Source organism: Pseudorca crassidens, chromosome 6, assembly GCF_039906515.1.
Source record: "Pseudorca crassidens isolate mPseCra1 chromosome 6, mPseCra1.hap1, whole genome shotgun sequence".
NCBI classification, from domain to species: domain Eukaryota; kingdom Metazoa; phylum Chordata; class Mammalia; order Artiodactyla; family Delphinidae; genus Pseudorca; species Pseudorca crassidens.
The window spans coordinates 50,435,118-50,451,584 of record NC_090301.1 but is presented as its reverse complement, the minus strand read 5'-3'; the positions used below and the strand labels follow the sequence as shown (position 1 = coordinate 50,451,584).

Sequence of the window (16,467 nt, the reverse complement as noted above, 5' to 3'; positions counted from 1 at the left end):
ACATCTTATTTAGGCACCTAGTGGATGATTATGCCATTGCCAAGGTAGGGAAGGTGAGAAAAGGAGCAAGTTTAGGGGAAAATAGCTCAACATCAATTTGGATATATTTTGTTTAAAATGTTTATATGACATCAGTAAATATTTCCACTGGGCAGTTGGTAATACAGGTTTTGAATTCATAAGAGAAGTCTAGGTTGAAGAAACAGATTTAAGAGGCTGTAACAGTAGTTCAGGTAAGCAAAAAGAACTCGACACTGCAAGGAAATTATTCTGCCTCTGAGGATGAAGGAACTTTTCAAAGAGATCTTGACATTTTATCTGATCCTCTAAGAAACAGAGTAAAGGAAAGGTTTCTCCTGGCAGAGCAAACCTATGTGTATATAGTATACATAACACTAAAACCTCAACAAAATCAATTTGTTAATAAGTTTATCTTCTCTTTAATATTTCAAGTACAAAAGCTTTGAAATGTTTCTATGGATAAAAAGACAGAATGTAGATTTTAATTTTTCTCTTTCTCTGTTTCAAAGGAAAGAAGATTCTTTATGATATACTTGCCTTTGCCAAAGAAAGTGTTAATTCTCATGTTACCACACTGGGACCTCAAAATTTTCCTGCCAATGACAAAGAACCATGGCTAGTTGATTTTTTTGCCCCTGTAAGTTATGTTTATCTGTCAAATTTCGATATTGTGATTTTCTCTTGTCGCAGCAAAAAAACATTTTCTGGGTAACCTTGAACCATGAATATTAGAATCATGTTACTCAGTTTGGCCACTGCCACATATTCTAGGAAAGGCTGATATACTTGCCCCTCCCCTCCAAGGACTGAGAATATAAATGCATAAGATTTGTAACTAAGTATGGTTTGTCTTACTTAGAATTTGCTTGTTGTAAAAATGGTGTTTTTTTGTTTCATTTGGCTCAGTGCTTATGAATATTTTTTCTTTCATAGTGGTGTCCACCATGTCGAGCTTTATTGCCAGAGTTACGGAAAGCATCAAAGCATCTTTACGGTCAGCTTAAGTTTGGTACATTAGATTGTACAGTTCACGAGGGACTCTGTAACATGGTAAGGCAAAGTACAAAAAATTTATTCTAATTAATGTTTTTGTAAAATGTTTTGGCAGCCTAATGTTAAAGCAATAAAATAACTTTCAAATGTACATCTAACATTTAGAGTAGTAACAAATTATTTAAAGAAATAACTTCAACAAAATGATATAAAGTTATGATTGGACTAAATGTAAATAGATAATATGTGGTTCAATGTAGACAGGGTCTTATTTATGAAACTCAGAAAAATATTTAGTTGACTTGATAAAATACATGATTATTCGATTTTTCAATTATTTAAGATTTTTTTTAACTTAATATTACCTTTTGGTGGTCTATAGTTTTTATTCTTTGTCTTTTAAGTGTAGTTAATAGAAATTAAACAAGCTTCTTAACTTTTGTTTACATACAACATATTTTCTTAGGTTAATAAATACTCTTCAGTTTAGGAAGAACTAGAAATTATAAAATATCCTTGGGGGGAAAAAAACCTAAATCAAGCCTCCAGATATCAGTGTATAGGAAATCCAATGACAGAGGAACATGTCAAGTGACACCAGGTACATACAATCTTCAAGTCCCAGCATGTAGAGAACTTTACAGGACAAACACCAGTTTATTGGATATATACATTGAAAGAAGGAAAAAAGAGATGAAAAAGACTTACAAGACATATCATTCAAATGCAGTGTCTAGGCCTTGTTTGGATGCAGTTCAAATAAACTCCAGAAAAAAACAATAGAGATAATTGGGGAAACTTGAACACTGGATATCTGATGATTTTAAGTAATTATTATGATGAAGATATACAGATGGCCAACAGGCATATGAAAAGATGCTCAACTCACTAACTATTAGAGAAATTAAAACCACAATGAGGTATCACCTCATACCAGTCAAAATAGCTGTCATCAAAAAGTCTACAAACAATAATAAATGCTGGAGAGGGTGTGGAGAAAAGGAAACCCTTGTACACTGTTGGTGAGAATATAAATTGGTGCAGCCACTATGGAAAACAGTATGAAGTTTCCTTAAACTAAAAATAGAGCTGCCATATGATCCAGCAACCCCACTCCTGGATATATATCCAGAAAAAGCAAAAACTAATTTGAGGAGATTTGTGCACCCTGGTGTTCACAGCAGCACTATTTACAATAGCCAAGACATGGAAACAACCCAAGTGCCCATCAACAGACAGTTGGCTTAAGAAGGTGTGTGTGTGTGTGTGTGTGTGTGTGTGTGTGTGTGTGTGTAATATTACTCAGCCATTATAAAGAATGAAATATTGCCATTTTCAGCAACATGGATGGACCTAGAGAGTATTATACTTAGTGAAGTCAGTCAGACAGAGAAAGCCAAATATTATGTGAAATCACCTACATGTGGAATCTAAAAAAATACAAATGTATATACACAAAACAGAAACAGGCTCACAGAAACTTACTGTTACCAAAGCTTACAAGGGGGACAGATAGGGGTATGGGATTAACAGATACACACTACTATACATAAAACAGATAAGCAACAAAGACTTACTGTATAGCACAGGGAATTATATTCAATATCTTGTAATAAGCTCTAGTGGAAAATAATCTGAAATACATATATATAAAACTGAATCATTTTGCTGTACAATTGAAACTAAATATTGTAAACTATACCTCAATTTTTTTAAAAAAAGAATGTGTTTTAAAAACATAATAGAGGGCTTCCCTGGTGGCGCAGTGGTTGAGAGTCCGCCTGCCGATGCAGGGGACACGGGTTTGTGCCCCGGTCCAGGAAGATCCCACATGCCGCAGAGCAGCTAGGCCCATGAGCCATGGCCACTGAGCCTGCGCATCCGGAGCCTGTGCTCCGCAAGGGGAGAGGCCACAACAGTGAGAGGCCCACACACCACAAAAAAAAAAAGAAAAAAGGCAAGCATAATAGAAGTAAATGTAGGGTGAAATCTTTATGCATCTGTGTGAGGAATAATTTCATTCCACACAGACATGCATACCTGTGTAGGCACACATACACTAAGGATAAAAATTATGAATGGGAATGAATTTGGCTACGTTAAATGTTTAAAACTATTTTCAAAGAAAGAGACATTATAAAGTCAAAGCAAACAACAGAGTGAGGAAATATTTGCAGCATATATAACTGACAAAACCTTACTGTCCAGAATATTTAAAGACTACAAATCAATTTTTTTTAAATAGAAGAAAAATGAGAAAGTGTACAGAAATTTTGTAAAGGAGGAAATTCAATAAATATGGAAAATGTTCGACTTCACTAGTCATCAAGAAAGTACAAATTATAGCAATAGTCATACACCCCATCCATCAAATTTTTTTTTAAGTTTAGCTGACAGTAGCAAGTATATGAATAAATTAATTATCCAGTCACAGAGTGGAATAACCATAGAGGACTTAAAACTAGATCTGCCTTTACCAGCATGGGTAAATCTCAAGACTATAATGAAAAAAGCAGGTTGCAGAATAGTATAGAGTATGATGAAATTATAGAAAGTTTATTTATAAGTGCTGAAACATTACAGTATACTGCTTAGGGATACATATGCATGTAGCCAAAGTGTAAAACATCAATGGATTGGATACGTGCTCTTTCCTGGTGTCAGGGAGGAAAGGAAATGGGATCAAGAAAGAACTTTCAACAGTCTGCCAGAATGGCAGAAAAGTTAATCATTTTTAAATGTAGCAGAGGTATACGTGAGTGTTTGTTAGATTATTCTCTTTTCATTATGTTTGAAATTTCATTAAAATAAGTTTTAAAAATGAAATAAGGCCTTTCTTTGGTTTTGAATGCCTTGTATGCAACTTTAAAAAGGTGCTAAGCAAAGATAAAATATTGTGATAAACTAATTAATTTGAATTCCTGTAGTTTTTCTACTTTTAATCTCAACTTTTAAATATCCTATAGATAATTAAGCAGAGTTTAAAGATTTAAAACTATTGCATCAAATTCAGCTGGAATAGAGGTCAGGATTCACTACTCAATAATTGGCTAACGTGACCAAGTCAGTTAGCCTCTCAGTACCTCAGTTTCCTCATCTATAAAGTTGACAGTAATTTTAGCTTCTGAATAGAATTGTTGTGAGGAACAGATGAGAAACTCCACGTGTCACTGCTAAAAAGGTGCTCAGCACATAATAAGGACTTGTCAAATGTTAGATAAAATTATTGTTTTGTTCATCTAATGGGTTATTTGTGCTCATTTATGAAAGTTTGATAAATGTTTCCATTGTTTTTTCTAAAATTATTTTTGAATCCTAGTCAAAGATTCCAATTTGCTAATGAGTGCTTTTCAACTTTGAGGATACAAAGTTCAGCTACAGCAAATCCACAGATAGGGATCTCTTTATAACTTTTTAAAAAAATAAATAAGAAAAACTTTAGAGAAGTGCTTCCTGGATTAGTGTTCATACTAATTCTGAGGAGGAAATTATAGTATTTTTTACCATAAAAGCTGAATTGAGCAAAGAATAAAAAGTGACCTCATTTTTAGGGCATGATTCATAATTCTTTAACCTAAAATATGGTTCTATACACATGAATTATTAATTTATTTCCTTATTCTTGCTGTTATTATTTTCTTCTACTTCTAAACAAATTGGAGTGTTTATTATGGTATTAAAAAAAAAAAAACACTCAAGCTAGAGATTAGTCTGCTCTTTACATCCTCATACACCTTGGTTCAGGAGAGCAGAAGAGGACCAAGCTAATAATTACCCATACTCACTTCTCAGTGTTTCAGTGCCTGTGGATTTTATGGCTAATGGAGTAACTATAAATAAGGATCAGATACTCAGGACTACAACAATAAATCTATTTCCTTTGCTAAATCTGGCCAGGCTAAAATTTTTCAGTCACCAGCAGTTTAGCAATGAGTTTTTAAAATCTTGTTGTTGTTACTTAAATAAAGGCAAGCTGGTTATGAATTTGAAACAATTGGGTAAAGTGTATAAAATCTTTGTTTAATTTGTATTCTCATTCCTAACAGTATAACATTCAGGCTTATCCAACAACAGTGGTATTCAACCAGTCCAACATTCATGAATATGAAGGACATCACTCTGCTGAACAGATCTTGGAGTTCGTAGAGGTATTTTAAGTTATAGCCTGTGGCTATAAATCCTTCCATGTATGTTTACACTTTGTATGAATATTTGATAATGTTTAATAATAGGATTTGTTCTTTTTATGCCAAAACATTTTCTGACAACATTAATTTGTTAAATTTTCTACTCTTTTAAATATTATAGACTTATTTTCAGAGTTTATAGCAAGTATATGTTTTGTTTGTTACCTAGTATAGTGCTTTGTACTTATGGACACATTTATTAACACATGAAATTGTAACTTTTACATAAAGTCTTGTCACCCCCTTTCCCTGTTTTCTCAGGTAGAATTACCACAGATTATTTCTTTTCAGTCTCATATAGATGAGATAGCAGTGAGCCCCATTCTTGTATAATTCCAAGAAATATGTGGCTAAGGACAGTCTTACCCCAACCACCAATGGAGGGCTTCTTCAAGCCCAGGCAGCTTATGCCGAGCCTGCTGTGTTATTAGCCCAGAACTGCTCTACATCTACAACATCTCCTTTTTTCTCACTAATGGTCTTAATTGACTAAAATAGTTACAGGGAAACTGCTAAGAAAGAAATGAACAATTCTAGCTTATTATCCGTGCAGTGACCATTCTACTTTCTGTCCTGCTCATCTCTCCCCCCTCCTCCAAAGTAGTAGTGTTTTGTTTTGTGTTGTTTTTAATTGTTTCCCCAGGGAAGCGAACATCTTCATTAGTATTACCCAATCATGATAGACTGAACAGTATTTGGAGCAAGTGATCTGAGGTTGTGCAGTATCTTGTCAGAATGTCAGAAAAATAGAATAGTAGGCTTTCCATAAATAATTAAAGAATCATTTCCAAACCAATTATTGGTTCCAAAAAGAACTATATGGCCTGTGTAGACATCTGGGCAGCTCTTGGAACTCTTGCCTCATCTACCTCTATCCTTAATTAAAGTTGCCTCTTTTCTCTACCTAAGATGATTTTAGTGATGTATAAAATAAGAAAATATACCTTGATTTAATAAGACTGATTGGCAAAATCCAAACTTAAAAAATAAATTAAGGATCATTTCTTTTTAAAATAATTCACTATAGATTTTCTTTATATATTCTAGTGTATCTTTTGATTATTCAGAAACAGGAACCTTTCTAAATGACATATACCAACAATTTGCCAAGAATATATGAACTACTCCTTTTTATATCTGTTACAATGAACGCTGTATTCTCTTTAGGATCTTATGAATCCTTCAGTGATCTCCTTGACACCCACCACTTTCAATGAACTAGTTAAACAAAGAAAACATGACGAAGTCTGGATGGTTGATTTCTATTCTCCATGGTGTCATCCGTGTCAAGTCTTAATGCCAGAATGGAAAAGAATGGCCCGGGTATAGTAAAATAGTTTATTGTAAATCTTAACATTTACTAAGAATGTTTATTTAACAATTATTTTGAAACTGAGTGAACTCGCCTCTAGATTATCACTTAATAAAAGTTCTGATCACTTTTTATATACCAATTAGATTTCAACTCTGCTTCTGTCTGGTATATGAATAGTATAGAATAATTACCCTTTTTTCTATGTCACTTGGTGTATATTTGACCAAATTTCTGCCAGCATCAACACAAAGATCTCCTTTATTTCCTATTAACATTTTTTCTGCGTCTTCATTTTTAGAGCTTAAGGATACAGTTTCTTCACAATATTGTGAGACTTTAAGAAAAAAATGGCCTTGATCAATGAAACAGATTTTTTAATTTCCTACAGAACGGTATAAATCATGAAGGATCAGGAAAAAATTATTTAAATACCAGAATGGAAAATGAAATTACTATTTTGTATTTATTTCTAAGATAAATAATAAACCTAAGAGTTAAAATTATTTAGTATCTTAAATTCATAATAATACAATTTTCTGCTCTTTTCAATGAAATTTTTAAATTTGAGCGTGACTCAGTATGCTGTGACCCATGGCTGCATTTGAAAAAGTAACTCTTTGAAATACCATTGCAAAGAACTTCATTAGTTCTTGGTTTCTAACACTTTGAATTTTATAACCACACAATTTTCCCCATGTCATAGATGAACAAAATCAATTATTTAATCTGCAATAATTGTAATAAGTTCTTGACTACAAAATTAGATTTCCAGTGCATTACTATAAATGTTCTGTTATGTTTTAAGCCCTTACCCATTTTTTTTTGGTGAAAATCACTGATAAATAATATAGTAATCATCTCACAGTGACTATTTCTCTATTGTAAACATATATAAAATAGTTATAGTAATTTTATTCTAATTACTTTGATCTTTTTTCTTTTATAGACATTAACTGGACTGATCAATGTGGGCAGTATAAACTGCCAACAATATCATTCTTTTTGTTCCCAAGAAAATGTTCGGAGATACCCTGAGATAAGATTTTTTCCCCCCAAATCAAATAAAGCTTATCAATATCAGTAAGTGTTCTCTAAAATTTGAAGATGTTTATATAATCATTTATTTATACAGTTAAAATTTAAAAGTTATCCTAACTAAATAAAAGTTAAACCACCAGTATTTTTGGGAGCCCACCATGTTTAAGATAGTGTGCTAATGAGAAATTTACAAGATGAAAAGTGAATTGGATAGTCCCACTGATCATGAAGCTGACAATCTTGTAAAGAAAATGAGGAGAGGAAGAACACTTATTAAGCCCCTATTTGGTTTCAGGTATTCTACCAGAGGGTTTTTGCTCACATTATTTCCACTAGTCGTCATGGGTCTTAAAAAGTGGGTAGGAATTTGATAGACAGTAATAACTGGAATAAAGGTTCAGAAAGTAAAGCCCTGGAGATTTTGAGTTTTGCCATTACCACAGATCTATAGGAGATGTCCAGCAGGCGGCTAAACATTCAGGTCTATCTAGTGTACAAAAAGACATCGAGACTAGAGAAAAATATATTTGGAAAGCCATGTAAGCAGTATTTGCAGCTAGGTATATCTGAGAAAAGAGATGCTAGATGAAGTCAGTCAACTAAACTTATCTTTTAAATTGCTACAAAGAGATTGTTTTCTGAACATGTCCAGTAATAGAAAATAACTGTCTACAACTTATGTATTTTTTCTTCTTTCAGTAGTTACAATGGTTGGAATAGGGATGCTTATTCCCTAAGAATCTGGGGTCTAGGGTGAGTAATTAAAATATGTATCATTGTATAAATTATACTCAATGCTATTTACCTTCCTCTCATGTCTGTAGCTAAATTTACTGAGTTGTTTAAGGTTCTAGCATTTTAAAGTACTTAGTAAAGAATTATAATTTACCAAGATAAGGTTGTGCTTTATTACATTATTACACTGTCATTCTTTGAAGTCATTTAACTTAGAAAGATTTGCAATATTCTATTTTAGATGTTTGCTTTTGTTTTGTATAATGAAAAGTAATTTTCATCCCTTGTCACAGATTTTTACCTCAAGCATCTATAGATCTAACGCCTCAGACTTTCAATGAAAAAGTTTTACAAGGGAAAAACCATTGGGTGGTTGATTTCTATGCTCCTTGGTGTGGACCTTGCCAAAACTTTGCTCCAGAGTTTGAGCTCTTGGCTAGGGTAAGTACGTCATGTCTAGCTACTTAAATAAGTTGTGGTCACTGGCATGTTTTAATAAGTAGATAAGACATAGTAAATATAATTTTATTTCTTAAAAGTTTCCTTGAATTTAAAAAACTCTGTTCCATTTCTGTGATTATAATCTTTGCAGTAGATTTCTTCCTTCCTTATTAAAGCTTTTAGCTAACATCCTTATCTTGGTTGACATTGTCTTCTTAACCAAAATAGCCAGAAACCTCACTTCTCCCTGTTGCTTATTTTCTTCCCATCACCATTACTCTGCTGCCATCCAGGCAGTCACTAGATCCTATCAGTTCTATCTCCTAAATGCCCTTCAAATCTGTCATCTCCTATCATCTCCTCCGCTAGCCTTTTGTTCAAGCCTTCATCATCTCTCATCTAGACTCAATCATATGTGCCTCTTAACAAGTCTCATATTACCAGTCTACCTTCTTCAGTTCCACCCTGATGATCTTTCTGAAATATCGCCTGCTCTGGCTTCCTGTTAACCACATTACTTGACCTGCATCCTTGACTACAAATCTCTGATGTGACTCTTCTGACCTCTTCAGCTTTATCTCTCTCCTTGACCTCACACCTTACACTCCAGGCACTACAAAGTACTCCGGGTTCTCTGAACAAGTACCCTTATGTACATGCTCTTTCCTCTCTAAAATGCCTTTTCCTTACCTTGGTCATCTAGATTTTTTTTCTCCCTATCGTACAAAACCCAGCTCCAATGGCATTATGTATTCTCTAACCTTCCCACTTAAGCAGTGTCACCTGGATATCAGGTACTCCATCAGTGTGCTTATACAATGCGTGTTAACTATATATTAAGATATCTTTCTCCTCTATAAAACTATGAGCTTTGTGAGGGCAAGATACGTGTCTTATCTATCTGTATATCCCCTCTGTCTTAACTCAGTAAACGCTTATAAAATTAAACTAAATGCAGTCTGTTTTGGTGTTTCTGTCATAACAGTCCAGTTAGTGGCCTCATCCAGACTGATAGCTTCCTCACCTCTATACTCAAGGAACTTTGCCTTTGGCTATGAAATATTCATTAGAATGAGAAAGTCAGTACCAGTTCCACTAGTCTAAAACAAAACCTGAACATCCCAAGCCAGGGGAATTTTTTAGCAAAAGGATTTCAAAAGCCCTATGGAGCCGTAAAACATTGTTTTAGTTATTGACTGGTCTTTGAAGTAAGAGGTTATTCATTTTTTTCTACTTATATCTTCTTTTCCTCTTATGCTTCCTTTTTCTCCAATAAGTCTAACAAAAATGTTTTATTCCTTTATCCCTTAAAAACTTAATTATATATTTTGTAATGCAGCAACATCTTGCATATAGCAGAAAATTATTAAAAAGGTCATTCAGCAAATCCTAAGCACCAAGTAGCATTATGCCAAATATTAGGGCTAAAAAAATGGAAAGACAAAAATTCCATGTCTTTAACAAGATTTTAATCTAGTGGGAATATAAAATGCAAATTAATATATATAAATCAAGAGGATCATTACTATAGTGAAATTAGAGTGAAACAAAAGTTTGGGAAGAAGAAGGTCAGAGTCATGCCAGGAGGACAGAAAAGTTAGTATTTGAGATGAGAATTACAACATGACTAGGAGTGTGGCACTTTGAAAGGGTTGGCTAGAGAGTACTCTAAACAGAGAAGACAGAATTTGCAAAGATACAGGGACACAAGACAGTGGAGCATGTTAAGGCTTCTCCACTGTTGGTCCAGGATTACCAGAAGATAAAGACAGAAGGGGAGTGGCAAAAACTGAGGCTCTTAAATAGGCAAGAAGGAGATGGCTTGGTCTGCTTGCCTACACTACTCACATTGTACACCCTTCCTCACTGTTTTCATACTGTTCAGAATGTATTCTATATAAGCATTGGAAGAGAACTGTTGGATATGTCAGGATCCATTTTATATTTTAGAAGGATCACATTGAATGGACTGAACATGAGCCATCAAGATCAGAGAAAGATCAGAGCACCAAAAACAATATGGTGTCCTTCTGTAACCTAAAGTACAAGTCAACTAGATTATTCTGACCTTCACTATGAGTGTGTGTGTGTGTGTGTGTGTGTGCGTGCACGCGCATACATGCTTCTGCATGCATTTTTGCTGGTGCCGTAGCACAAGTTAGTCTACCTGTTGAGTATCCCAGCCTTGGGGACAAAATTAGAGGTAGCAAAGATATTTTAATTGTCCTGAAGTGAGAGGTGATAACCTGAACCAGGATTATGGCTGTGGTGATAGAAAGAATGGAACAAGTGTGAGAGAGATATAAGAATGACTAGAATTTAGTATTTGTCTGTGGTAAGTACAGTAGAAAAAGGAGTCTAGGATGGCCCTAGTTTCTGGCCTGAACTGAGTGAATAGTTGGACAGAAGGAGTAGTGGGTTAATGTGAAAGGATTCATTTTAGAAATGTTATGTTTAAGGTGCTTATTTAAGTGAAACAGGCCAGTACATAGTTGACTGAAATCAAGGGGAATAATAGGGTTCAGCAGCATATAGGTATATAAAATCTCCCTGGGAGATTTTTCACAGTGAAAAAAATTGTTGATGAGAGATGGATCTGTGATTGGACTTTTTAATTTGAGGGGCGGGTGTAGGAGGAGGTCCCCATGCTAGAAATGAGGAAGAATAGCCAGAGGAGTAGAGTAGCCAAGAAAATAGTGATAAGCCAGGAAAGAAAACAGGAAAGAAAGGTGTGGTCAGTAGTGACAGATACCCATTAAGACGACTGAAAATTGTCCATTCAGTTTGGCCAAATAGAAGTCATTGGTGAACTTCTCGTGGTTTCAGTGAAGGGAGCAGTAAGAACAGAAGCTAGCTAAAATGTGTTGATAATAAGTAGATGATGAGGAAGTGGTCAAAGAATAAACTGCTCAAAAAGAGAAAGAAAGAAGCAGGTGGTAACTAGAGGAACCAGTGCAATTAAGGAAGGAATTCTTTTTGGTCATATGTGTATATACTGCAGAGTGAGAAAGAGCTCCGAGAGAGAGGGACCAGAGAATGTAGACATAGTCAGCCTTCCACAGGAGGAAGAGTGCTGCCTCAGCAGATGAGACCAGAGATCTGAGGGAGGTGGAGGACAGAATCTGAGATGTTTGTGGTGTGACAGACACATTGTGGGTAACAGGAGGGAGGCGAAGAAGTAGTTCAGGATAAAGCTTCTCAATTTTCTTGATAAGGCAAAGGAGAGTTTATTTGCTGTTGGCGGGGCTGTGCTAGGTAAATAAGAGTTCAGAGCTAGTAAAAATTTGGAAGCAATCTTGTTTGAATGGAAATGATTAAAACTACTTTTTTTTTAAGTAACAAATCCTTAGATTTATATATATTTAAAATTTTTAGTATCATATTGCTTTGTGGTTGCCAGAATAGTATATGCCAAAGAGAATAGCAAAGCATATTTTTCTCTTTTTAGATGATTAAAGGAAAAGTGAAAGCTGGAAAAGTAGACTGTCAAGCTTATGCTCAAACCTGCCAGAAAGCTGGTATCAGAGCCTATCCAACTGTTAAATTTTATCCCTATGAAAGGGCAAAGGTATGTACATGCCTTCTTCTGTGTGCCTTTCCTTTAGCAGGTAACGCTTTTTTCTAGTTTCTTTCCCTTTGTCATTTTTAATTTCACTGCATGTCACTGAAACAAGCTTCTTTTCACATACACACCAAGTGATTTTAAAAGATTTTTCTGCCTCACAGTTGATATGATCTCCATTGCCTTAAAATTTTTATACTCCTGAACGGGGAACTACTAAATAGACACACCAAAATACTAATAGTAGTTTTCTGTGGGTGGTATAATTCAAGGTAATTATTTTCTGTGAAGTTTTGTATTTCCTACTTTTATAGAATTAACATATATTATCTTTATAATTAGTTTTTCTAGGAAAGAAAGAGAAAATTAAGAGAATACTGTCATAATACTTACAAAATAGCCTTAGTACCTGAGCATTTATCTTGAGGAATACTTATTAATGGTTTAGACTATAAAATAAAAGTTAGGGTTCCATGGTTCACTCATAATTTCTTTTTTGGGCCACTGACAATATGCTTTTTTTTTTTTTAACAAGAAAATTTGGCATTTACCAGTGGGTCTCTATGGTCATTGATACAAAAGCGTATATCTTTCAGCCAGTATAATTGCTAGGACTCATGACCTTTGCTGTCTTCCCAAGTAAAATAAGACATTTTTGACAATAGAACTGTGATAAAGATAAATATCTGCCATGCATTCATGTTTTCTTGTAAAACATTGAAATGAATAATTTCAAATGTTGTAATGGATACTTTTTAAGAATATCAGATTAAGAGCTTGTGTTATTTACTTGTGATTATAATACATTTTGAAATAGAGCTAAAGAAATAAGATGATGAATTTCAGAAATGTAGATTTGTCAGACATCTAGATTTTTCAGTGAAGGATTTTGGTTTATGAGGAAGCTACCTCTGTCTTAAGAACAGTCTGGGGTAAGCAGAACTCAGTGATAGTAAAGGAGCTTTATACCAGAGCCTGAATCTTAATTCCTTTGGAATCACTAGCTTCCCAATTCTCAGAACACTTGAGAATTAGGTGACATATATAGGCGTCTTATTCAGGTAGAATGATGTTAGGGAAGTATCAGTATAATGAGCAGTCACAGAATTAACCAGGCCATACAGGGAGCTGTTTGAAAACATGATGTTACCGTGTGTCCAGAGGATAAGATTAGAACCCAAAATATCCCTGTCCAAACAGAAAGGCAGGGGTAGAATCCAGAAGTCCAGCAGAGAAGGCCAAAGCAGAATGGTGATTGAAGTGAGAAATTCAAACCAGGTGAGCAGCTATACACAGAAACAAAATCCTAGCATACAGTTTGGAGTTCCCACCAGGAAGAAGGAAACAGGTGGCTCCAGATCCAAAATAAGCGGGCCTGGATGTATTGACCTGTCTTCTCCCCTGCTTTTTAGCCACCTTCCTGCTGTGGGCAGATGAGAACCAGGAAATATACATTGCTTTGCACTGTTGCAGTTGGTCAAGGTTTTGTCTATGCCAGTGACTTTAGATTAGAATGTTTTGAGTCCTCTGGGGACATCTTAAACAATTTAGACGTTTTGAGGCATTTGGAGTTAGCAGTGCATTTTAATCAAGGTATTAATTTACATGTTTCCATAAAAGTATTGTTAGTATTTATTTCAGGTAAATTATTGGTTAACTGCTTTTGCAGCAGCATTTCCTTGAAGAAATTGAAGTTTTAAACACTTGGAACTTTAAGGAATAGTTAATCAAGTTTCTTAGATGGAAATGTCATGTTTTGATGAGATACTTAAAAGCTTATAAGAAGAATGTTTTCAATTGTAGAGAAATACTTGGGGAGAGGAAATAGATTCCAGAGATGCAAAAGAGATTACTACCTTAATATATGAAAAATTGGAAAACCTCCAAAATCATGGAAAGAGAAATAAGGTAAGGACTAAATCTAGAGCTGACTCTGGCAAACAGTATTTGAATTTATTCTTACTATATAGTATATGTATCAATAAACAGTAAAATGAAGCTTCAAAAATTAATAAGTAGTTAGAAATTTCTTCTTTGGAAAATATGACAAATTTAGCCTCTGGACACTTAAATGCTTAGAAATTGGGACAAGTAAAACCATTAACAGAAAAATAGTGACTATGGTCATAAATTATTAAAATTTGTTCAAATGTAAAAGCATTGATTTGAGCCTCATAACACTTTGGAGAGCAAGTTTTCTTTTGTTCTTGGTATAGTCAGGATGTATTAAAACCTGTATTCATCTTGCCCCCCACCCTTGAATTATTTATCAAGAAGCATTGCAGCCTCTTTCCTGCTATTCTTCAGAGGGCTATTCATGTTTTCCTTTTTTAAATCAGTATCATTCTGGGACATATTTAGAAACAGACCAGAGAGTTTACAAATGCTAGAGTGCTTTCTGAATGGAATTTAATACAGTCACACGTGAGGTTTCTTGGATTCTTTCCCTATAAGGTGAAAAGACGAAAGAACAGCACAGCCTCTGAAGAGGGCTAGAGATGTCTAGCTTTATATCCATGTTAGAACTACAGACCCTGGTATAGGAAGCTTTACAAGCTACCTCAAGAATTATGTTTTATCCAAACCTAAAAGATAGAAAAGAGATAGTTATGAAACTTTATTTTTTTTGTTTCAGTGAACAAAAATGTTTTTCTGATATTTTGGCTATGTTCGTTTTCTCAAGATGTTTTATTTTTAAAATTGTGACTTATCTCAAGTGAAACATTTGAAATCGAAAACATTAGTCATAAAGTAGAATATGCTAACTGAAATTAAGTTATAGAGCACATCAAAATATGACTTTGAAAGTGTGGTAAAGTTATAATTGGTATTATCTATCTGCCATGGGCAGGTGAGAATTGTGAGATACCCTTTTTCCATTGTTACAACAGGTGAAGTATACTTCATCTGATCTATTAAATAAGAATATTGAGTAATTATTTTTGAAAAGGTAAAACTTAGGTCAGTTTATTATTTTTAACTTCTTTTTAACATTAGATGTTGAAAGAGAAAGGAATTCAATCACTTTTACATTATTATTGTAGGATGAACTTTAATGATGTTGAAAATGAAGAAAAAATTGAAAAGAAATTGACAGATGACGTCAGAAGCCACCTTTTCAGAATGTTACCATGTTCTGGATGGGACTAAATGAACATTATCTTGGACTTGTAATTGCACTGCTTGAATTCTGTACAACATTAATATAAATGAAGGGTCTGCAGACTTTTTCCCTAAAGGGCCAGATCGTAAATACTTTAGGCTTTGTAGACCATAGATGGTTCTTTGTCACATATTCTGTTTTTATTTTGTTTACAACCCTTTAAAAAATGTAAAAACCATTCTTAGCCTCAAGGCTGTACACAAATAGGCCACAAGCCACATTCAGCCCATGGGCCACAGATTGCTGACCTGACCCACAGAAAGATGTTTAGGCTGGCTGGCTCAAACATGAGCCTGCTCTATGATCTATGTACATGCTAAGTTATACAACGTGTACTTTATCAATTCAAGTTTTGTGGCTGGCCTGAAAAGAGAACTTTGTTTTCAGTCACCTGTTCTCCTAAAAAATATCTCTGAAATTGATTATCTGACCATGTATTTCATTTAAAAAACATACTCAAAATGTGGGAAAATAAACAGATACCCTATTTTCATGCTGTATTATAGTGAAGAGATTCATTTTCTTTTCTAAAGGTTGAAGAATTGGTTTTAATTTTTCACATATGAGAAAAATATTTTATAACAGAAAGTAAACAAATCCTATTGATTTCTATAGTATCCACATATACCTGAGGGGAAAAAAATATTTATAGCAATTAACTGGGCATTGTAGAGTACCCCAAATATTTCTATATTTTAAAGATATGTGTTCATTTATTTTCTGAATTGCTTTCATAATGTTTTCCCTGTGATGGTTACTGATTTCTGAAGCATCTTTCTAATATCTGTTTTTGATTTCTGGACTTGGTTTTGATGCATATCCTTTATTTACATTTGCCTTTTTTCCTTCATGGTTTTGGTTGTTCACTCTTGTCCAATGTTTATTATTCAAGAAGGAAAAATTAACTTTGTAGATTTGTTTTCCTAAAGCTCGTAATGATGCTGTGTTTATTCCAATTATTTACTGTTGGAGGCTGCCATTTTCAGATAAATATTGGCCTAACAACTGAAGT

General features: G+C 34.2%; 1 protein-coding gene across 1 annotated transcript in view; it reads left to right on the top strand.

The window, feature by feature from the left end:
- The window catches only part of DNAJC10 (DnaJ heat shock protein family (Hsp40) member C10), a 59,456-nt gene extending 43,501 nt beyond the window's left edge, over window positions 1-15,955 (top strand). Inside the window, exons 15-24 of the mRNA XM_067741278.1 lie at window positions 531-658; window positions 955-1,071; window positions 5,061-5,162; window positions 6,369-6,524; window positions 7,463-7,596; window positions 8,254-8,307; window positions 8,583-8,730; window positions 12,179-12,298; window positions 14,096-14,200; window positions 15,337-15,955. Coding sequence (XP_067597379.1) covers window positions 531-658; window positions 955-1,071; window positions 5,061-5,162; window positions 6,369-6,524; window positions 7,463-7,596; window positions 8,254-8,307; window positions 8,583-8,730; window positions 12,179-12,298; window positions 14,096-14,200; window positions 15,337-15,348 — 1,076 coding nt within the window. The 3' untranslated portion in view covers window positions 15,349-15,955. The remainder of the gene's footprint in view (window positions 1-530; window positions 659-954; window positions 1,072-5,060; window positions 5,163-6,368; window positions 6,525-7,462; window positions 7,597-8,253; window positions 8,308-8,582; window positions 8,731-12,178; window positions 12,299-14,095; window positions 14,201-15,336) is intronic.
- Window positions 15,956-16,467: the final 512 nt, after the last annotated feature.